Source organism: Lactuca sativa, chromosome 3 (genome assembly GCF_002870075.4).
Source record: "Lactuca sativa cultivar Salinas chromosome 3, Lsat_Salinas_v11, whole genome shotgun sequence".
NCBI classification, from domain to species: domain Eukaryota; kingdom Viridiplantae; phylum Streptophyta; class Magnoliopsida; order Asterales; family Asteraceae; genus Lactuca; species Lactuca sativa.
In genome coordinates, this window is record NC_056625.2 from 32286657 (window position 1) to 32311030 (window position 24374).

At 35.4% G+C, this 24374-nt stretch overlaps 1 protein-coding gene, 1 long non-coding RNA gene and 1 pseudogene across 2 annotated transcripts; 1 reads left to right on the forward strand and 2 right to left on the reverse strand.

Moving 5' to 3' along the window:
- The first annotated feature begins 187 nt into the window (after positions 1-187).
- LOC111917278 (uncharacterized) lies at positions 188-1762 on the forward strand. The gene is made up of 3 exons (XR_002858834.3): positions 188-853; positions 925-1025; positions 1449-1762. It is a non-coding gene; the product is annotated as an uncharacterized LOC111917278 (long non-coding RNA).
- Positions 1763-2259: 497 nt separating this feature from the next.
- Positions 2260-3641, reverse strand: LOC111917166 (uncharacterized). The gene is made up of 2 exons (XM_023912818.3): positions 3127-3641; positions 2260-2866 (listed from the first exon to the last, which is right to left on the reverse strand). The coding sequence occupies exons 1-2, from the start codon at positions 3448-3450 to the stop codon at positions 2588-2590; spliced, it is 603 nt and encodes a 200-aa protein (XP_023768586.1). The 5' UTR covers positions 3451-3641; the 3' UTR covers positions 2260-2587.
- A 1424-nt stretch (positions 3642-5065) lies between these two features.
- Positions 5066-7902, reverse strand: LOC111917277 (putative pentatricopeptide repeat-containing protein At1g13630; annotated as a pseudogene).
- Between the last annotated feature and the right edge of the window lie 16472 nt (positions 7903-24374).

Genomic DNA, 24374 nt, shown 5'->3' on the forward strand with positions numbered 1-24374 from the left:
ACTCACCTCCAAACGCAACGCAACCTCCCAAGCAACCCGAAACCCAATCACACTTGTTTTCCCTTCACACTTCCTAATAATAACAAATTGAGTTGAGTTTAGTTACTAAATTGCCTTACTTTAGCAAATATACTAATGAGTAAAATGCCAGATTTCTACATAAAAATTAGGGTATGTTCATAAGAAGATAACATTTTTGAGCTGTGTTTTTGTGCAGGTTTAGTGAGATATAACTGAGTTCTTATGAGTAAGTAAACTTCTTATTTTCTCCTAAGCCTAGTTTGTTACCAACGAAATAAGGTTAATGACTACTTCTATGTTTCCTGTCTAGCTTTAGTTTTATTTTTCTGATTAAATAACTTGATTCTATGGAAACTATTCATGGCAGGTAAGTGATCTATTGTTGTATGTTGTTTATCAGGACTTCAAAATATCTTGAAGATGATAACCAGATTGTTAACTTTATTCCAGTTTGGAAATAAAAGCCACCCTAAAAGTACATGATTCTTACCATATGGACAATTCCTCGTTTCTTGCTCTGTTAATGAGTTTATTGAGGTTAATTTTGTCATTTATATGCTATATTATAATTTAAATTATGAGATTCTCAATGATATGGAATTAGATACATTAATGTGAATATTTATCAGGTATGGGATCACATTTGTAGTAAGCTTAAGAAAGTTTGTGATACTTTCTTTTTACATTGTAATAATTTCTTATGTATTGGTTTCAATATTATGGTTTCCTTCTGTAGGAATCCTCCATGATGCATAATGATGTTGTTCTTTGTATCAATTTTAGTAGAAATTCAGAGATGCTTTCTTCCCGATCACTAGATGGGAAGATTAGAGTAAGTTTTTTAAACAATTTTACACAATTTATGCACGTGTAATTATAAAATTTGTTTAATTATGATTATAGGTTTAGAGAACAAGAAATGGACAACAGTTGGATATAGCTTACCAGGTGGCAGGTAGTGCATTCTCTTTTGAAATAGATCTGCTTACTTGTACAAGATGAAGGTAAGATTTTCTTTAATCTCATCTTAACCAACCTTACATTTAGTATATTCATAGTGGTAAATAAAAAGAGATCTTTAATTTTTTTATAGAGAACTATGTTTTAGAGAGTGATCACCAATTTTTGGGTTTATGATGATGGTCATATACGTAAGGTCAGAATAATATTAAAGGAAATATCTAGGAAAAATATGTGTGATTTTCACAATGCAAATGAATTTTGTAAATTATGGTCAACAAATTCTTGAAAATGGGTATGCTTTTGATATTTTTGGACAAGCTACAACAAAGAGATCATGGAAATAGAACCCACAATTTGTCTTTAGCTTTTGAATCCCTTCTATTTGAAAAGGATATCCTCCCATTGGCCTTTATGATTATCAACAATTTTAAGTTAATAATTCTATAAATATATATGAATTACAGGGTAAGAAGATGGCGAAATGAGTATAGATCAAATGGGTTATTCCAAGCTCCGTTAATCAAGATTCGTCGGCATCATAACTTTGGGTTAATGGATTGGACGAGGTGGCAACACGTTTAGACTTGTTAAACCATTAATCAATATTTATTGGATTGAAATGGGTTCTTTCAAGCTCTACTAATCAAGAATTATGTTTTGGGTATTATTAGGACGCCGTTTAAACTTACTAAGCCTCTTGGAAGATAATCTTATGTTGAATAATCAGATTATTGTTGTAAAACGAGTTAATTTTTAATTGAAGTAATATTTTTGTGTTTTTCTATTTATTATAGTAATTATTTTCTTATTATTTTATATTCCATTTAAATTTATAAAAAAAAAATCGCAGCTAAGTTTCATATATAAATGTTTTTGTGATAAAGAATGTTTTTAATTTAGCAATTATATAGTGGCATCAAAAAGTGTTATAGGGACATAAAAAAGTTAACACTAAAACCCAAAAGGCTGCAACGACACAATCAAGAAGTGTCACTAAAGGCCTTTAGTGGCACTTAGTTTTTCTGCCGCTGATACCTGGGGGTTTTTAGTGACACTTTTTCGGTTTTTAGTGACATTTTTTCTGTGCCATTAAATGTCATTTAGTTTGTAATTAGGATTACTTGAAGAACTATAAAGTCGTGAATCGTGTTTGGCTTTGCTTTTAAAACAACTTTTGAACTTTTAACTTTTCTAAAAAGTTAAAAAAGTCCAAAAGATGTTTGGCAAAATAGAAAAGTTCTTTTAAATCAACTTTTAGTCATGACAAAAAAAAACCTTTTTAAAAGTCATGAAATACCATTTATTTGTGATTTTTGACTTTTATCTTTTAAAATTCTTAAAATCTACCCAACACATTTTAAATACCCCTTTTAGAAAAAGTCCTTTTGTAAAAAGGACTTAAACATCCTAAATCTTATACAATTATTTAATTCCACATTTTAATGTGATATAAGTTAATTTAATATAATTCCACCTTTGCATAATATTTTGGAGAATTTTTTAAGAATTTCACCACAAATCGTAGGGCCTCTTCAAACTCGCCATGACATTTATTTTTGAAATGCTGCAATAAAAAACAAATTAATTATTCACCATGTTCGAATCAATTTATATAGTAACAAAAATTATCATGTGAAATAGTAGTCAAATGTTTGACCTTTGTATAGGAATGACCATAAATATGCATATATATTGAAAAAGTGAGTTTGAGTTGTGGAATGCTTCTTTTACTTAGGATTTCAAGCACAACTCCCTCATCAATCTTGAACCCTCTACTTGTTGCTTCTCCTGTTTGGAATAGTCTTTGGGCGTCACACTTGCCAATGTGTACACTAACATCTGCACTATGAGCCATTTGTGATGCACTAAATGCCATTAAAATCTACAAAAAAAAAAAAATAAAAAAACTTCTAATCAACCATTTCCCATATGGGTTTGTGTACTCTTATGTATAAAGAGTTGTACTATATTGATATGTATAACTATTCATTCAGAGTACAAATACTCATGCACAAGAAAAAAATATCAAGTTTTTGGTCTGGGATGGGTTTATATGCTATGTGCGAAAAGTTGTGCATTTCACAAAGTACAACGATTTCTGTGCAAAGTACAACAATCGATGCACAAGTCAAGAAAGGTTACCTTTTGGTAAGAATGTGGGGGTTCAATGCTCATAATGTCTTGATCCAAATGCCTTCTGAATTTACTTTGATAAGCTTGTTGAATGAGGAAAAAATGGCTTGATTTCCTGCCGACATAAATCTCAATGAGAGCCTTGTAGTTGACACAACCCCTTTCTTTAAAGATTGCATTTTTAGCTACGATAGCATGGCGTTCATGTAGATTAATCATCAACAATGACAAGATTGTGCATGTTTTTGATCCCCCATATATAATCAATCTTGTTATGTAGATGATCAAATAAATCTTCACCATACATCTCCATTTTCTCAGATCTTTTGGCATTCATGTTGCGTTGATAGACCCGTGAAGACCCGAACCAAGAGGCTAAAATTTCCCAAATTGCCATGAGTTTGCTTGCAAATATCTTCAATTGAGCTTTGGGTTATTGGTTCTTCCATGGTTGGTTTAAGGTTCAATTCAATGTATGTGGTGTATATATAGGAAAATTATTACATGGAAGGCAAGTGTATGGTTTCATGGAGTCATGGTCCACTAGCATAAATGGTAACTTTTTTTTTTTTCTTGAGAAAGTTGTGTACTTTTCCCATGAGAAAGTCTATTCCAAGTGTGGTCAACTATGATTAGTAGAACAAGAGTTGCAGAATTTGATTATGTTTTATATACGTTGTATATTTTATTTGGTTAATCTTCAAATAAATTTGTTTAACAAAGAGGGAATATTATATGCTAATTCAAAGTTATATATTTTTGTTATACCAAAAATCAAACTTCCGAAATTATAATATTTTATAGACCAATACAACAAAAAATGAATAATGTGATTTTTTGCAACGGGAAGTGCATATTTACCTACGCATTGTCATTTTACTATAAATATTTTTATTTTAATGATCTACTTGATTACTAAATAAAGGGAAAAGTAAAAAAAAAAGTTTGTCTTTTATTTTCTTTTTTCCATTGTGTCGAGACCAAGTGTAGGGTGGCAAGTGATATGTGAGTGTACTTTCGTATTCTTATGCAAAAGTGCATCAAGAAGCTTTTGTATTCTAGAGATTTAATGGATTTCCTTGTAGACTAACCTCATCATAACTTATAAAATTTACTAAGTAGTCAGAATTTGTTAACTTAACTTAGAGATTTAACTTTATATATTATGTTTATGTATTATTAAATAAATATACAAAATACATTACGGCATTATCAATTAAATTATATACAAAATACATCAATAAATCATAAGGAGTAAAAAACCTGTAAATCAAAACTAGATCAAGAAAATGTTAGGTATGAAGTATCAAGTATATATGAATGGTTGTATGCCATGATAGTGTAATCCTCAAAGTACAGAATAAAGGTACCTTTAGTTGATAAAAGTGAGATGATGTGTGCATGGAAATGAAATAACATACATAGTTAAAAGTTGAATAATCTATTTTCTAGTCAAACGTTTAAACTGCAACCCTAATGATCATTTCGTTTTAAACTTTTAAAACATTACTGGTATAATGTATTTAATATTAAATATAAAAAGCATGTCACGGGTCCCACATGAACCACACTACGTCTCATCATTTTACGTGCATATGGATGACAAAATCTTCTCTTTCTTGTGTTTATTTTATTATGATCTTAGTTTAGTTTTTGGGGGTCGAGTTCTAAGATAAACCCGCACTTAACCAACTTTGATCGGTTTTTGCCAAATTAAAAACCACACCACCGATTTTTATATCATTAATTTCAGTTTGTTATGGTTTATTCAATTTCTTTTTATCGATTTGGTTTTTGCTTACAACTAGATAATATCTTGAGCAAATTAAATGTATGAGATATTTGGCTACCCAATACCCAGATTTGCACAATAAGTCTCAATACTGACATCATAATGATATTAGAACAAACAAGATAATTTTATGATCATTATGTTTGGTTAGCCAATATGAATGGAATAAATTTTTCATATTATATGTACATAGAATATGTAAATTTAACAGACTTCTATTTATAAAAAAAATCAAAACATTATTTACAACAAAAATAGAATTACAAATAGTCAACAAAAACTAAACTGCTATACTTAGGAGAGGCCAAAAGCAGTCTTGACCAAAAGTCAAAATAATACCAACATCAACCTAAAACAGAAATACAGATTTTTTATTTCTTGGTCAAGAATAACTTATCAGCATCATGTAAATCACCATACACACACAACCCATTTATAAGAATGTTTTATGTAACTGCATCAGGCTTAAGATTATGTGACATCATTTCATCATGTAACTCAAACGCCTTTTCAATTTCTCGAGCTTTACAGAAAGATTGAATCAGAATGTTGTATGAAACTTCATCAGGAAAAATCCCATGTGAGAACATATGATTAATCTGTAACATAGATTCTTGAAGCTTTTTTTGTTTACAAAGACTTCTTATGATTAAAGTGTATGTGACATGAGTTGGTTCTACACCATTACTTTCCATTTCCTTCTTCATATCAAACACTTTTTGCATATTTCCTTCTTCACAAAAAAAGTTCATAAGAGTGGTGTATGTTATAGCATTACGTACTAATCCATGATCCCCGATGTTATGAAATGACCTCATTGCCCCTATTAAATCTCTAGCTTTACAGAATCCATATATCAAAGAATTAAACGTGACAATAGTGGGATCGATTCCTCTCTCTGTTATTTGATCAAACAATTGTATACTCTCATGATTCATACCGAGTTTTGCATACTTATTGATCATAATATTGTAAAGAACAACAATATCTTGAATATCATCACCACTAGTTAACATATGAAACTGCTTTCTTGCTTCAAAGAGTGATCCTCTCCCACAAAAGCCCAATAAAACAGCTCTATGAGTGAAAACATTAGGAAAGATTCTATTGTTGCACATTTCCATGTATACTTGAATTGCTTTTTGAATCTCCCCTTGTTTGCAAAAACCATGAATGATGACAGAATACATAACATCAGGTTTTAAACCCTCTATTTCCATCTCATAAAGCAAACATAAAGCTTCATCAACACGCCCAATCTTACATAAACTACTAACCAAAACACTATATGAGATAAAGTTTACTTGATGCCCATAAGAAACCATTTCATTTTTCAAGTTCATGCTTTCATCAACTTTTCCTTCTTGACAATTCCCACATATGAGTGATGTATATGTGATACTATTAGGGTTCAACCCTTGCGATAGTGTTTCTTGAATCATCTTTGATGCCCCATTTATCTTACCAAGAACCTGAAAACCTTTAGCAAATGTGTTGTATGTAACTGAATCAGGTTTGACTCCATGTTTGACCATGTCATTAGTCAACTTCAGTGCATCTTGAATAGAACCCGCGATACATAGTCCATTGATAAGAATATTGTAACTGTATGCATCGGGTTTTACTCCAAATTTCAACATCAAACAGAAAATCGATTGAGCAATATCTACAAATCCCATTTTGGAGAAACTTGACATGACTGTGTTAAATGAAGCAACATGAGGTGAGGAATCTTTGACATGAAGAAGGGTTATTGCTTCTTGCATTAAGGATTGCTTACATAAGCCATCTACAAGGATGGAATTTGTTTGTTTGGTTTCTTGGATTCCACTCTCTTTGATGTCATTGTACACATCCACATGCTTTCAGAGTGTCTTAGGTTGTGTAATAAGCTGTTGTAGGTTAATATTGAAGGTTGAATGTTTTAATCTTTCATTTTGGCTATAATGTAAAGGGCATCATGAACCATGTTGGATCTAGAGTAAGCAAATGCAAGCATCTCCCAAACAGTTGCATTTGATTTCCAATTCTTGAAGTCAACTGAAAGAAGCTCACAAAGTGAAGGCCCAGAAACAGAGCCTATCAGAAGAAACAATAAACATGCATGTTGATGTCCATGTATAAGGATGTAAACTAACAAGCTTGCTTATGATCTAATAATATATAAAATTCCATAATTTCGAATTCCAAAGTGATTTCTAACTATTTTTATGTACGGAGCAATAGAGAAACTTCAAAAAAAAAAAAAAAGTACCTTCTTCTTGAAGCATTTGCATGAAGTTAGAACGCAGCAACTTAAGCATTCGCTGACTAGCCAGCACATGAGCAATAACGAGCTGAGAAACTCTCGAATGCTTAAACCCATACTCATTCTTCAATAATTCAAACAGCTCGACAGCAGAATCTGGGTCGTCGTTTCGCAAGTGATCTATAATTTCATCAACCTGAGTGGAATTCAGGTCAGAAACAAGGGGTTTCACACCGAGTAATTTGACACCAGAGCTACCCAATACTTTAAGTTTAAACAGGGAGAGGATACCAGAAGGAAAGGAACCGTTTGCAGCTGGTGAAGTGGTTGAAGGTTCTAGTTCAAGGGATACCGCAGATAATAATGATGAACATTTAGTTAAAATGAGGGTTGAAGGACTTAACCAAGGAAAAGGAAGACGAAAAAGTGATTGACATTGATGCCCAATACGATTGAGCATGAATCGGTTGTGGTTCAGTCGAAAGGGGGTAGTTCTGGCGCCAATCGCATCATAGGCACCGACAATCGCGAATGAATCAACAAAGAATTAGGTGATGTTTCGTTCGCACAAGCCGAAGGAATTCCAATTGGAATTGGAAAAGGAATGTGCAGAATTTGAATCGAATTCCAATTCTTGTCGGCAGGAAGGAATTGAAATTCGTGTAAAACGATAGAATTATCTTTTTTTTTCTATGTTGCTTAAAATGACAGAAATTCAAAGTGGACTGATTAATTGTTTGTTTGGTTCGCAGAATGTTGTCGAAGAATTAGTTCTACGGTCTATTTGGTTGGCGGAATTAGAATTAATTCTAGAGTCTGTTTGGTTTGCAGGAAATAAAATTAATTTTAGAATCTGTTTGGTTCACAAGAAATATAATTGTAATTCATGTAAAATGACAGAATTACCTTTTTGTTTGTTTTGTTTAATTTTACTTTGTTTTCTACGTTATATGTAAACATATATTATATAAATTATTAAAATAGTAAAATTTTAATTTATTGATTGAACATTCATGTTAACATATTATGAAAATTATGTTAATAAACATCATAACTTAAAGTCATTCCACTTCGCATCATAATAACGTTATCAAAAAGCATAACAATATTTTGATCAACATCCTAATAAACATCCAAAAGAACTTAAAAATCCAAAATACGAATTAACATCCTAATTAATAATACTACCCTTCCAAAATGTATTTGACCTAAACCTCTCTATCACCTTCTTCAATTTGCCACGTTTTATACGTTTATAGGATCACTTCTTATCTTGGTCAAAGCTTTGAATGTAATTTGCAACAGTAAACATCACCATTCATTTTCACAAATGTTGATGTTAAAAAAATAAACAAAAATAGGAAGCAATTGGAATTCATGTAAACAGAAAGATTATTGTTACATAATAGCATGGTTTTCAAAAAACAGAAAAAAAAAATGAATAAGCATCCATCTTCAAAAAAATTGATTTTTAGAAAAATAATTAACAAATTTGGTTTTCACTGAAATTGGTTTCACATACAAATAAACATCTATCTTCACAGATAAATACCAAATTCGACTTTCACACACTACAAAAAATGTCATTTAGTGGCACACAAAAAGTGCCACTAAAAACCCCAAAAAATGTCACTAAAGACTTCTTATACAATCCGTGGCACACATAATAAGTGTCATTAGAAACGCTCCCACTAAAACCATTTAGTGGCACATTTTGCTTTTGTCGCTGCAGTTTTTTAGGCTTTTAGTGACACCTTTTTATTTGTCACAATAAAATAATACTTTTTTGTGGCACATATTTTGTGCCACTAAAAACTCATGTGATTCAAGAATTCATGCTACTTTTAGTTACATATTTTGAGATTTTAGTGACACTTTTTATTTGTCATAATACACAAAAATATTTTGTGGCACATTTTGCATCGGTAAATACTCATGAGATTCTATAATTTTACTTATATCTATATAATTTTTATCTATAACATAAAATAAAAAATAATTAAATTGTTATACGTAGAAAATAATAGCAACTTTATTGTTTTTCATCAAAAATTTTAAACTTTTGAATCAAATATCTAAGTAAATGTCAAAAGCAGCTAAACATTTGAAAAATCATCTACAGATCCTTGTGTAGTTAAGGTGTGGTTTACATTGGCATGTAGAGAAGCCTTCGTAATAGCAACATACAAAAAAGATGACAATTAGTTCATTTGACACCTCAAATGTCATATATCACATAAAAATATTATAATAAAAAACTTTCACCTTTAATCCATCAATGAGATGACCTGACATGCTTCCAATGTATGTCCTCCTGCAACCTCTAATGTCGGCTTTGTATTTTACACCGCCAAGATATATTCACATGAAATTTCTACCAAGATCAACACCACATATATCTTTTCAAATTACTATTTCTGGTCCGTCTTTGAGAATTATATTTTCCAAATTGGTTGCTAATCTTGCTGGAAACTGCACCTCTGTTTTCACATTTAGTTTATCCACCTCATAAATGATTAAGTAGATTAAAAAAGTAAATAAAATGATAAGTTAATACAAAAAGGGAAACCTTGAAGATGGTATGTCCAATAATGGGGCATGTCAGCATGAAAAAAATGGAGTGAGGAGATCAAATTTCTGATGCAAGGTTGAAAGACTAAAATATTTTTTTGTCAAGAATAAACATTAAGTAATTGATTGTTTTTGTTAATGATCTGATATAATAGATCAAAAAGCCAAGTACTTTATCTTTGGTACTTGTCATAAATATTAACTAACCTGATTGTTCATAAGAAGTCTTACCTTTCATAAGAAGTCTTACCTTTCACAAGGGATATTTTTGAACAGCATTTGATTCTGTCAAAATCATGAAAGAAGATACAATGTTAAAGTAAAATTAATGCAAAATACATAATATTTGAAAAGGGTATATCATTTACATATCAATACGTCTTCAAGATTACCAAGAAATGAAACATGGAATGAAAGATAAACATAATTTTCTATGTCATATTCTAATTAAACATGTAGAAACAAAAAAAAGTATAAATGATTAAGTAATACCTTTTCAATATCTTGCATAGATAATATGATTCCATATGTTTTGACATGTCAGAGATCATTTCAGAACACCGCTAGAAGTTAACAGCAATAGTTAAACATTAGTGAAACCTGGATAAAAGATATAAAACTAGAAAAAAGGAATGAAAATATAAGAATGCATGAAGTTTCAAATCTTATCATCCTTTAGGACTTAAAACTTCATCAATTGAATTGAGCATCACTCTTTGTGAATACTTTTTAAGTGTTATTCCCTTAGATGAAGAGAAATATTAGGTTTATCCATGGGGACACCACTGGTAGTTAAAACACATAAACTATTAACGAACACAAAGACTCAATAGAAACAAAAATATCATTTTTTCAGCACATAACTAAAGTAATACCTGTGATTTGAAGCTTCCCAATACAAAGACAATGTGTGACATCCCCAATTTCACGGTCAGAAAAGACCGATTTGTTTATGCTTTGTTTTATAAAATTAGAGTAAATCCCTTTGATTAAAAGAGTTGCGGAATTTGTTCCCAAAACAAAACATGATAAAATTTATCAAAACGTTTATCAAAGAGAATGTATTTTCATTAAATAATAAAACCTCGGGATGTCATGTTCCGATACAGACCAAAAGCATAAACAATATAAAATAGACCTTACAACAGTTATTTGTAACTACTGATTTATAATAAAAAATCTCTCGTCAAGTCCACCAATTTATACTCTTGTGCCATTACCCGTAATGCAAAGAAAACTGAGTGGGTTAGGCTTGGGAGCCTGGTGAGCATATAGGGTTTTCAACCCACAATAATACATTTATTATATTCAATTATCAAACAATCAACCCAAATACTCATTCCTATTATCTCCTTTATTTCTTAAGGATTTACCCTAAGAATCAACTATCATTTATCCATTTATTCCTAAGGATTGACCTAAGGAATTGACACAAAGTCCACCACTGCCAAGGTCCACAAATTAAGACTGGTAAGCACTTAGTTCAACATACTTAACAAACACCTAGTTCTAACACTCCTAGTGAACAATTAATTCAAAACATCTGGTGAATACTTAGTTCTAAAACACTTAGTGAACACACTCAGTTCAACAACACCAAGTGAACACATCTAGTTCAAAAATACTTAATGACCACATTGAGTCCAAAAATACCAAGTGAACACATAGAGTTCGGAAATACCTAATGAACACATTGAGTTCAAACACCAAGTGAACACATAGAGTTCAAAAATACCTAATGAACACATTGAGTTCAAACACCAAGTGAACACATAGAGTTCAAAGATAACTAATGAACACATTGAGTTCAAAAATACTTATTATTTCATCTCACATCAACTATTTCATCTACCCATGTTCTGCCCAACATATTTGTAGATGCAAAAACATATACAGTTTAAATCTTTTAAAACATTTATAAAACATTATTTCAACATCTATCTCAAGTAAACAAACAATGTATAAACACCTAGCACATACTTCATAGCAAATACTTCATATCTATGCAGTAGAAGAAAGTGAATATACATTCACACATATAACAACAAAATATACACATAACACGTATTTCGTATAAAATACTTCATATTTATGCGTTAGAAGAAAGTAACTACACACTCACTTGGTTAGACGATGCTCGGACAACACTACAGCTCTAAGAGTAGTATTCTTCGGTGAAACCGCGATCACTTTGCACACTGGGCTTCTCGCGGGCAGAGCTTCGGCTCGGAAACTCTTTTCTTCTCGGGATCTTCGGGCTTTGGGACTTGCTTCAGGTCTCGGGGTTGATACCGGGGCTTCGGGGGTACTTCTTTGCACGTAAATCGATGCAATACAGGTGAGAGATGAGAGAATGAGCAACCAAACTCGGCTGGCCATTCAAATCTATTTATAGGACAAAATCTGCCCTTGCCACGTTGTGGCACCTTTTTCCACGTCGTGGGCTTGGTCGTCACTATATGCATCATCGCAAGTTGCATCTGGGGGACTCCCGGAGGTTTTAGAAGACTGGCCACGTTGTGGCACTGCTTGCCACGTTGTGGTATCTGACAATTTTGGGGTTACGCACCCCGAACTTCAGAAATTCATAACTTTCGCATACGAACTCCGTTTTCGACGTTCTTTATATCGACGCGAAGGTGAGATTATGTTCTACAACTCTCGTTTAGACTCCATTGGATAATTTTGACTTTATTTTTAATATATTATAATTATATTACTTATATATTATTTTTAGTAGGTCGGGACAGGAAAACTACGTTATAAACTCATAACTCCTTCGTCTGACGTCCGTTTTCGTCCGTCTTTCCGTCGTTTCACTACTATCGATGAGATATTCAATTATCATTTAGATTGTTTTGGATAAATATCGCTCTAACGTAAATTCACTATTTACGTCGCGCTGTGTCGTGCCGGTTCTGTCGCAAAACTTCGACAAGTCATAACTTCTTCGTTATAACTCGGATTTCGACGTTCTTTATATATTCGGAAACCTCATAACATAAAATACATCTTAGTTAAGATTACTCCTTCTAAATAATATTTCCCAAAAAAATCATTTTTGATGCTTATCGTCTCTAAATTTACTAGCCCTGATCTACGGGCGTTACACAATGGATACAAGAAAGGAGTTCATGAAGGGGGCATAGGTCAACTTAAGTTTGACCAAACAAGAAAGACAAAAAAAAGATGTTAGGGAACCATCAAAAACAACAAAAACCTTAATAAATGAAAAAAAAACAAAAAAACATAACAAAACAAAAACCTTTTTTGGTAACGGAGAACACACATAAAAGGGTATGATGTGGGTCATAGTGAGTGCTTAATCTTGTTTAAGCACCATTCATCCACAAATTGATAGAATCCAAAGTCTTTGTCTACAAAAATAGAGGCTGTATAAATGGAACATGTGTCAAAGTATGTGGATTCTTAGGTAGCAAGATTGTTGTGGAAATAAGAGATCAAAGATCATAGATGAAGGTGTAGATTACCGTTTAAATGTCTTCTATAAGACTTCCTAAAAGAACCCTCTCTTTTTTCCCAGTATTCATAATTGGTACCTATATCAATATACGTATACTTTGCATCATAAATTTAATAAACAAATGAAAGTAGAGCAATAACCAATCTCATCACCGTCTTTAACTCCTAAAGTAGCTACAACATCTAGATATTCCTCAATATAAATAATTTATGTGTTATGTTTTTGAATAAATGAATAATATTATTATTCTTGTCATTATATGATACTCGATCTATGTTACCTGTAGTTTACAGTTCATTTTATTTGCATACTACCTGAAGATCTCTATTGAGCAAGAAGAATCATCTCTACCACTTGGTTGTTGAAGCCTAGATATAGAAAAACAAGTCATAAAGCATGGAAAAGGTAATAAACGAATATTATATATGTATATATATATATATATATATATATATATATATATATATATATATATATATAATTCAAAGAAAAAGACTAAAATGAGTGCACACACCTATAATTGCTTCATCAATCACTATTAACAGCTACAAATGGTTTCTAAGATCTTGTAATACATCTATATTGGCCTGTTTATGGAACATCATCAACCTACATACAAGAAAATAGGCAATCATTAGCCAAGATCAGCAATGTATGTCCTATAGAATCAACTCTAATAAACTATAACTAGATTTTAATCATAACATTCCTAACATTGTTCATTTTACTGTTACATGATATAGTTATCCAAAGGAATTTCGAAAATGTAGATGCTATTTTAAAAAAAAATCATGTTCAGATCAAATCTATTTCCTGGATTGTTATCCTAGAGAGAAAACGCATCATACATTCGTATTTAGCTTAACTGCAAATTTAAAATTATAAGCTAATCAATATATAAAAGTGAAATCAACACATTTCTCCATATCTTCAAATAAAAAACCGCCCATAAAGCATAATACAACAGTCACTGATCTGAAAGCTTCAAGAACACCGACACAAATCACTGTAAAATTGAAGTCTAGCGAAACAATCATAAATATAAGGAGTCAAAAATGAGATACCTTTCTTGGAAGAAGGCAAGAGTAAAATTAACATCAAGACCTAATTGATTTAAATAAGCTTCGATATTTTTAGCAAAAGAAGCCGCAGGTAGTTCCTATAGTTCATACATATGGGTACTAGGATCATTTCTACCTTAAGCCAACTCCAAACTTAAATTTTCGAGAAAAAATTGTTTACAGAACATTTTCACCTTTAGGAAAGTCATTTCTCATTTGAGCATTTCATCGAACATCTTCTCTTCATGTTTCTAAAAAAGAAGTTATTGCGATGTTCACCTTGAATTCACATTGATCGGCACTTCCATTTGGGTAGAATATGTTATTCATGTTTAGATTACAGAACTATGGGCTATATCATCATGTTTGTAAAACCATTCAGGGGAAGAAACGTGTGTTTGATGAATGAACCGACGACGATGGATCATGTGACGAGAGTAGACGAATTTGGCAGTGATGGTGCACGAATGCAACAACAGTGAAGTAGGTTGTGGCGACGCTGATGCAGTAAGGACGATGGTGGCGGTGGTGCAGGGGAGACTATGTGATCTGAAGAGTGATTGTTTGAATAATACTTGGGAAGGGTTTGAAATGTGGGTGGGGTTAAAGTGTAAAATATATTAATGGTTAAATTGTGTATTTTGTAAAAAGTTGAAGGGTAAAATTGATTATTTTGTAAAAAGTTGATGTGTAACTAAGTCTCTTGGAGATTAAAAACAAAAGGACGTGGATATTAATCGGTGATAAATTCTATAATTAGAGTTAAGATAATAAGTTTACTAAAATACCCTTGTGTGATTAGTATATGGGAGGGTACAAGAGGATGAAGGTAAATAGAATAAAGACAGGGACGATTATGAGAAATACTAAAAAAACGGACCAAAGTTGTAATTTTCGTAAAGATTATGGATCATTTTTATAAGTTACCATTTTATTATAATAATTATACCATACAATTTTTTTAATCAAATAGAAATTTAGTGGCATATTAAAACATTATGTCACTAATAATTATGAATATTAATGACATAAAATGTTAAGTGCCATTAATTCTATTAATTTTTATAGTGGCATATAAAATATGCCACTAAAAACATGATATAGTGGCACATTAAACATATGCCACTAAAAATGTATGTCAATAAATGACATTTTGTTTGTAATGACATATTCAATTTTCGTATATATGGATTACACAGCAAAAAAACGGGGTTCAATAGTTGTAGCGATATATCGATTTCACAGCAACAAGTTCGAAATTGACATATTGATTTCACAGTATGAACAGGAAAGAGAGACATTGTGATTTTTTACAGCGCCAAAGAACGAGAGTGAGATACATGTTTTTTAGATCGATAGTTGTAGTAATGCACATACCTGACGAATTAATGGGGAAGACGAGTTGAGTGTAATGTAGGCTGCAATTCGATTTTGACAAATAGATAGATGAAGAGTCGATCCGATTTTGACGAACAGGAGAAGTGAGCTTGGTATCGGCTGCAAATTTGATTTGTTGAATACGTGAGATGATAAGGTTTTGGTTTTTAGAATTAAAATAAAAAGTTTATAATGAGAATGTTTCATTTTCCATGATGGTATGGAATTATTTCCAACAAAAATCATTTTGTTGCAGGAAAATATTCTCCTCCATATGAATTAATGTTTTTTTCATTTAGCATTCTCTTTCCCTTCTTAATGAATATTTTCTCATTTGGCATTCTCTTTCCCTTCTTAAAGTAGAACCAAACATAGGAATTCGAAGAAACTGGAATCCTTTTCCTTCAAATTCCAATCATTTCCTTCCAACCAAACGTGCTCTTAGGTTTTTAAGAAGGAATTGGAAATGATTTCGGTAAAACGGTAAAACCCAATAAGGGTAAAGGGGGCAAGTAATATTGTTCGGTCAAACTACAAAGACTAGAGATGCAAACGGGGGCGGATATTAGCGGGATTGTAAAACCCATCCCCGTACCTGACTTCCATTGCCCATACCATCCCCGTGCCCGCCCTGCCAAATACCCGACGGGTTTGTGTAACACCTGGAATCCAGAAGACCAAGAATGGAAAGAAAAACCTTAAGTCAAAGGGGTCAACTCGTCGAGTGCAAGGAAGAACTCGACGAGTCGGAGCGTGTCCCGTCTCGCGGATTAAGTGACTGACTCGACGAGTCAGGGAGACTGACTCGATGAGTCAAGTCTGGGTTGGGAAACCCTAATTTTGGGACTTGGTGCCCTATTTAAACGCCCTATTCTCACTTCTAGGGCTTCATTTGCAGCCTCCACTGTCTAGAGATGAAAGCCTAGCCACCCAAATACATTCTTGAGCTTGTGTGAGAAGATTAAGGTCCCTTTTGAGTGCATCTTGAAGGTTGTAGGAGGAAGGAGCAAGGAAAGGAGTATAGATCCAGAGTTTGGATGACATCTCAGATCATTTGAAGGTATGAAGCTTATACTTTGACTGTTAATCATCTAGATCCCCTTTTCTAGCTTGTATTTTTTCACATTTGGGCCATTTCTGAGGTTAATCCGAGTATTAAGCCCTTAAGGATGTATTGGACTTCAGTTCTGGGCACTTTTGAGCTTGGGAAGCTCAGAATTGCTAGCTTTATCCAACTATGGGCCCATTTCATGACCTAGACCTTCATTTTAGCTTGGATTCGGTGCTCTAGATCCATAGCACCTTGCATGCACGTAAAGTTAGCAACTTTACGTGTGCTGCTAGTATTAGGAGTCCAGATATATGAGTTAGAGGTGTTGGAATGGACTGTAATCGACAAAATAAAGATGATAAAGGTGGACTTGGCGAGTCTGTTCTTGGACTCGGCGAGTCGGGTCGAAACCCTAATCCCTTCTGGTTATGAGTCAGACCAGTGAGTTGGGAGGTGACTTAGTGAGTTGGACAGGACTCGGAGATTGGAAGACTCGACGAGTCATGGGGTGAATTGGTGAGTCGAGTCGCGACTTGTAGGATTTTCCGAGTTTATGAACTCGGCGAGTAAGGTCAACTTGGAAGGTTGACTTTGACCAGGACTTTGACTTTGACCATAATTGACTTAGTTTGACTTATGGATGACAGTTTGGGGATAAGTGTTATTTTGATATTGGTAGCTCGGGGAGCTAGAGGAGCAGCTGTTCGGAGAGTTGTTGGATAGCAATCAGGAGGGTATCAGCCAGAGCTTCAGCAGTGCAATGTGAGTCTCCTCACTGTGTGAATGGGTCTAAGGCCACAATGCCATCCCATGTAGTTTATGAGTAGGAAGACCCTGGGGTTAGCCCTAGGGACTGTATGCTAGTATTATGTTCCGGACCAAGGTCCGATGCCGGGCGGGTGCTCGAGGCAGGTTTATGTGTATGATATTCCAGACCAAGGTCTGATGCCGGGGTAAGCCCGATGTATGTTGCATGATAGATTATACTTGCTGTCTGTGTGATACTTGTATGTGCCTGGTAGGGAGATGAGTGTGGGCGAGGTCTCGTATCTCATCACTAGCAGAGTATGGACGGGGTTCCGTATCTCAATAGTAGCAGAGCAGGGGCGAGGCCCGAGATAGGAGAGAAGTGAGTGTGGGCGGAGGCCCGTACCTCACCAGCAAGAGGAGCATGGACGGGGTTTCATGACTCATCAGTAGCAGGATAGGGGCGGGGCCCATGATAGGCGAGGCCTCGGTACAGGACTGTTGTAGAGTATTGTAGCTTATTTGTTATGTGTTATTTATATGATTGTATATGCTTAGCGGGCAAGGCCCGGAGACAGGCGGGGCCTAAGAGAGACAGATCTGTAAACCGAGCAGGGCTCGATGCCAGGCGGGTCCTGATGCCAGGCGGGGCTCGATGCCGGAGCGAGTCTGATACCGGGCAAGTCCCGATGTAGCGGGCGGGGGCCCCAGTACATGGATATGTGTATGGTACGTGGTAGGTTGGGGAACTCACTAAGCCTCGTGCTTACGGTTTACAGTTTTGGTTTCAGGTACTTCCGGTAGCGGAGGGAAGAGCTCAGGGTGATCGCATGGCACACACCAATGTTTATTCAGCCTGGGATGTTACACTCTGATAATAATGTTTTGGAACAATGAGATTTATGTTTTGACAGAATGATTTGATGACTTGGGGTTTTATTATTAAATTAAAACAATTTTTTTTAAACTGTATTTTGGGATGTTTCAAGTTGGTATCAGAGCCTTGGTTTGAGGGATTCGGGCACGGTCTCGAGTGTGTCTGGACTCAAACTAAGGAATTGGTATGAAAATTTTCAAAAGGAAAATCATTTTTGGAAAAAGAGCTTTGAGAAAGGAAAGGAATTTCTAGAAAAAGAAAGGAGTTTTGAAAAGAGAAAAGAGTTTTGAAAAAGTAGAAAAGGGGTGTGGTGCATGCAATCAGTCGAGCTCAAGTAAGTACCCCAAAATACCCATACAAGTTATGTTATGATATGCTTACTAGAACTGCATGCTAGATTAGGGCTAAGGATCTAGGAGGATGCCTTATGTGCCTGTTATATGTGGATGAGCTTTATGAATTGCATGCTAGTATAGATTCCTGAGTAGAGGATAGAACAATTTGATTGGATTATATGGTTAGTTTATTTCCCATTGTCTGAATGCTGCTTGCTTTGTGATCGTGCGACTCTTAGTAATGTGAGTTGGCTATTAAGTGTCACACCGCAAAACCAGAACGGCGGAAACATTCTGGGGTGGATGACGTCATGTCAAGTATCACAACATATGCAGTATAGTAATCAAAGTACAACAACCATTGCATTAATAGTAATAATTTTATATAGGTTACATTTCATAGCAACATCAAAGTGATACAAGGAATAATATAGATGCAGCTCGGTACTAGGCTGTCTCTGCAAAAAGCTCTCGGGATGTACCTGTCTATCGATGACCTGAGAATACAAGTTATTTTGAAAGCGAGTATCAGCATTTTTATAATGCTGGTGAGTTCGTAAGTATTTAGTGTCATTAGTATAAATACACATTTTATTCAAAATGACTTTATGAAAGATAGCAATCTAGAATCTACAGTGTATTATCATTCTTTCCAGAAAATCTTATATTTTCTAAATAAAAGAAGTCTTCTGCCAAGACCCGACGGATTTATGTTTTAAGGAGTAATTTTCCCCAAAAATACTATCATTATCAAAATACAGTATTGACGTTAAAGGAATAATGAGAAAATCACAAGTAAAAATACCAGGGGAAAATAATATATACCTCAGCAGTGATACTGCTGACTAAAACAAAAGATAACGTAGACTCCAGGAAAGTATCTTATGAATAATATGCCTGACTCAGTCTAACACAAGGAAACACAAACTCCAGACCGTATCGAATGAACGATACAGCTAGCAAAGTCTACAACAAGAAATATACATACTCCAGACAGTATCGAATGAACGATACAGCTAGCAAAGTCTAAAACAAGAAAATACAGACTCCAGACAGTATCGAATGAACGATACAGCTAGCAAAGTCTAAAACAAGGAAATACAGTGATAATTCTTGTTACCTTAAGGCCATGACTTATAAGGTAAACATGGAGATACTCGTAACCATACTGATTGACAATAGAGTACTTGACGCCCTGCAAGCGTCAGAATGAATGTGATATTTGTCACCCCTTGGCTTGGTCGGCCGGGGACTGTAGCTAGCAGTCAGGGCGTGGGAGTGTCAGTGCCATATAGATCTATATACACAATGCCCGCTCTCCCTCCAGGAGACTCTGGTTACCAACTTGACAACGGGGAAATCCGTGTCCAGAGGATGCATCTCGTAATTTCGAATTCTATTATAAGTATTGAAATAATGATATAGACTCACGAATGAACTGACTCCTTTGGAATTCTAGTACTGGAAAGAGTAAATAGAATCTCCTAACTATTCCTATAATATTTACTAACGTTTCAGGTCTATGAATGATGAATGGAAGGATGCCCTTGCTACTTAAGGGAAATGAACTGGTCGATGGAAACCTTTATGTCTATACATGTATACATGATATATAAGTAATCTTTAAACGACCTTCGGACGGATAACCGATACCCACCAGAACACATCCCAACGAGGAAAAGGAAATAGGGCGAACTAGCCTTCCTAAGTCTTTTAAACATTATATATATAACTATACAAATACATGCATGCATTTAACGAAATAAAAGCATAGAAGAAAACTTTGATGAAAACTTTGGAAAACCTTTACACATAAGAAATTTACGACTTGATGTCAGTTTGTAAAACAAGTTTTGAAAATCTTTGGAATCTTTTGAAAAACCTTTCATAAACAACTTTGAAAATGATTTTTATAAAACAGATTAAGTGAAGAAAACCTTTGGAAAACCTTTAACAAGAAATTACGACTTGATGTCTCTTTAGTAAGCAAGCTTGAAAAACCTTTGGAAAACCTTCGGAAAACCTTTCGAATACTTATGATAATCTAAAAGAGAAATTCATATTTTAACAAGAGTTGAAAGCGAGATTGGAACATCTTAAGCTGGATAAAACAATTATTATGCAAAAATCTATTTTGCTATATAGTTATTAATCACATGTGATTTATCTAATAACTGTATAGATCAACTTGTATTCCCCCCTATAAAAGCAGTTAAAATCATTTAAAAGGTTAATTCAGGGGTATGAACTCACCTGCTGTGGGTGGGTCGGATGGAGGTGTCGGTTGGGTGCTCGGTGTCAAGTGAAGACTTGAACACACTTATTGACCTAGTAACATATGAAGGCATATGTTTACATACAATTAGTGATGCTAATACTAATTAAACACATATAAGCATCCTAATGTGTGGAAAAACACTTTGGTCAAGTGCTAGGAGGCTATTGGGTTGCAATAAGGAAGTGTATGGCCTAGTTAGGGAGTTTACTCTTCAAGAGTAAACTCTTTATGGAGATTTCGGCCCTAAGACCATATCCCCATGAGTTTACGGCCGTAAACTCATGGGTGGTGTGTTGTTGGATGCTAGAAGGGTCTTACAATACTTGTGGAAATGGGCTAGGTTCAATTTAGGGCATATGAAGGGGTTAAGGCTCCAAATGAACTATTTAAGGGAGTTCACGACTGTAAACATAGAGTTTATGGCCGTAAACTCTCACTTGGTCCTTCAACTCATGATTTAAGGTCTTAAATGAAAGAGTATAAGGTTCTATGCATTTTTCCAAGCCAAAGGGGGAAGTTAGGGCATCATTTGGCCTTCTTAAGGGAGTTTACGGCCCAGGGACCAATCCTTGGGGGGTTTACGGCCGTAATTCCTAAGTTCATGGTTTCCTTGGTGTTTAAGGGTCCTACTTCGATGGTGGTTGGTTCTAGACATTACCTCAAGCCATAGGAGGTGTTTAAGGGGCAATTTAACACCTTAAATGGTGTTCACGACCTATGAAGAGGGGTTTATGGTCCAAGAATGTTCTTGGCCGTAAAATCATGTTTACTCCTCAAAAGACAAGTTTTTGGTGTTCTAAGCTCATACATGCAAGTCCCTAAGTCGTGGCTAAGAACTAGAAGTGATTTGGAAGGGTTTTGGGGCTTCAAAACCCCATTTATGGGTGTTTGCGGTCCAAGAGTGTTCTTGGGCCGTAAACACATGATTTTGAGGATTTTGGATAATTTAAACACGAATTTTCATGTATATCAAGCTAAACAACAATCTAGGATAGATTACTTACGATTATGGAGCTCGAAAGAGGCGTTTTTGGATCGAAAGCAACTTGTAGAGAGAGAGAGAGAGAGTAGAGAGAGGATGGAAAGGTTTCAAATGAAGTCCACTCACCCTTATATAGGGTTTGAGTTTGTGGCTCAGTGGAAATCTACTCGATATAGACGTTAAACGGGGCTTTTGGTCGCACCCGATTAAATGGTTGTAATTTGACTTGATTGCAACTAAAAGTTTTCAAGGGAATATTGAGGGTGTTTCTAATTTGTTCCAACCCTTATGAAGTCATAATAAAAGTCCCAATTTAATTAACCTAATCCAAAAGGTTAACGGACAATTTAATAAAGCGAGTTTTATTAACGGAAGAAGAGGTTAAAATGACAGGATAAATTTCGGGTTGTCACATTAAGTGAATATGCTAAGTCACATATGGCACAGGCTGGATAATCTCAGAGTGATGGATTTGACCCTATTGCTCAACTCTCGTTTGAGTCTAACCCTTCTAGGGATGAATCTATTACTCGAAAGATTATCTAATCTTCATTGCATGTGGCTATATTCATGAGGTAGCTAGTTGACATTACTAGTAATTCCTTCAGCAACTGAGGACGGAGTAAGATAGAAGATACCCTAGGGCAAGCCTAGGATGAGATTAGTGTTGGGAGCAGTATTAGTAAAAGGGACTTGGTGGAGTCGAGGCAATTCTTGAGGAAAGTACGGATAGATGTGGAAGGTAGTATGGGCCCGTACTACTGAAAGCAGAGGATCCGTACTCGAACCAAGGAGGGCTGAGATGAGACCACGGAACTGGTAGTGTGTGTGGGATCCCTCGATAGTATTGAGTATTCAGATGGTTGTTATGATATATTGCAACATGGTGACACTTCAGGGTAGACCAGTTGGCGGTTCAGGCGCCGATGAGTGATCGGGCTCAGGTTTAGGAGGCAGTCAGCTCGAGGAGCAGATGAGAGAGTTTGTATCAGCTGAGGTTACGCGCAACATTCTAGACCAGACTCCTGTGATATTTGGTTCGGTCAAGGAGGGTATATTGGAGATTTTGGATGAGAGGATGGGAGCCTTCCGTACTGAGATGATGGCTTTGGTAGGGGCGCATACCCAGACATTTTGAGAGTTCAGATCTTGTGGAGCACCAGATTATCATGGGGCTAGGACCCTATTGCTAGCAGTAGATGGTTGGATGAGGTTGCCAACGCTTTCCATACGAGTCGGTGTCCCGAGGGGGACAAGGTCAGACTCGCCTCCTGTCTTTAGAAGGACCAAGCGCAGGATTGGTGGGAGGAGGTTGGTCATGCCATTGGGGATGATGCCGCGTTGGACGCAATGACACGGGGTGATTTCTCGGCCAGGTTCAGGGCTAAGTTTGCACCAGTGATTGAAGTGTAGTAGTTAGCACGGGAGTTCTAGGACCTTCAGCAGACTACTGAGACTGTGGCAGAGATCACCACCAAGTTCAGAGAGAGGGCTCTTCTTGTTCCGTAGTATGTGGCGGACGAGGAGATGAAGAAAACCCGATATCACGAGATGCTGAGGAGTGATATCAGGCAGTTTGTGAGCAGGTCCAACTGCAAGACGCTGGAGGATATGATTGCTCGTGCCAGAGAGAGGGAGATTGATTTGGAGATAGAGAAGAAGAGGAAGCCAGATGAGATTTTGACAGCTACAGGTTCGAGGGATTTTCGGGGCCGCAGTCATTGTGACAAGTGTGGCAGGACGCATGAGGGAGCGTGTAGGAGTGACAGTGGTGGTGATTCTGGTTGCTTCAGTTGCGGCCGGACTGGTCACTTTAACAGGGATTGTACTGCTACCACCACCCAGGGATCAGATATGATTTATTTCCATTGCAGTTAGCGGGGCCACAGGAAGGCCCAGTATCCGAGTTTGCTTTCAGCAATACCGGTGATAGCACCTGCCCCTGCGACTTTGAGGATTACCGATGCCCGTCAGGGCCGAGCAGAGGCGCCTACGGCGAGGAGCAGGGCTTTTCAGTTAGCTACAGTGGAGCTGCGAGCCGCATCGGATGTTGGAGGTGTGTATCTTTTACTTTCTTGTCAACTTTGATTCATGATTTTATTGTTATGGTACTGTATTGATGTTAGTAAGTATATATTTTGGAGTATTATATTGCTTGCCTATGAATGAGATTATATGTGATTTGCATGACATGGATGAGAGAGTAACAGTCCAAAGATGTTTCCCTTTAGGGTAAGTTCTCAAGATGCAGTCACTGTAGCAAGTGTAATTGGGACTTGAAAGGTGCTCTGTTAGTTGGCAAGATAGGTTCAGATCTGGTAAAGGGTTAGATGGAGCACCAGCAAAAGTAAGCGTGATTGACAGCAAATCGACACTTCAGATGATAGGAAAGATTTGGAATCTGTTTCAAGCAGGGAGCAATAAGGGATTAGCCGGATCAAAGTGGGGGAGAAC

Excerpts from the sequence above, each read along its gene's own strand:
- LOC111917166 (XM_023912818.3), bottom strand. The coding sequence starts at position 3,450 with ATGCCAAAAGATCTGAGAAAATGGAGATGTATGGTGAAGATTTATTTG. Across the intron at positions 2,867-3,126 it reads CCCCACATTCTTACCAAAAG|ATTTTAATGGCATTTAGTGC; the intron begins GTAACCTTTCTT and ends TTTTTTTTGTAG.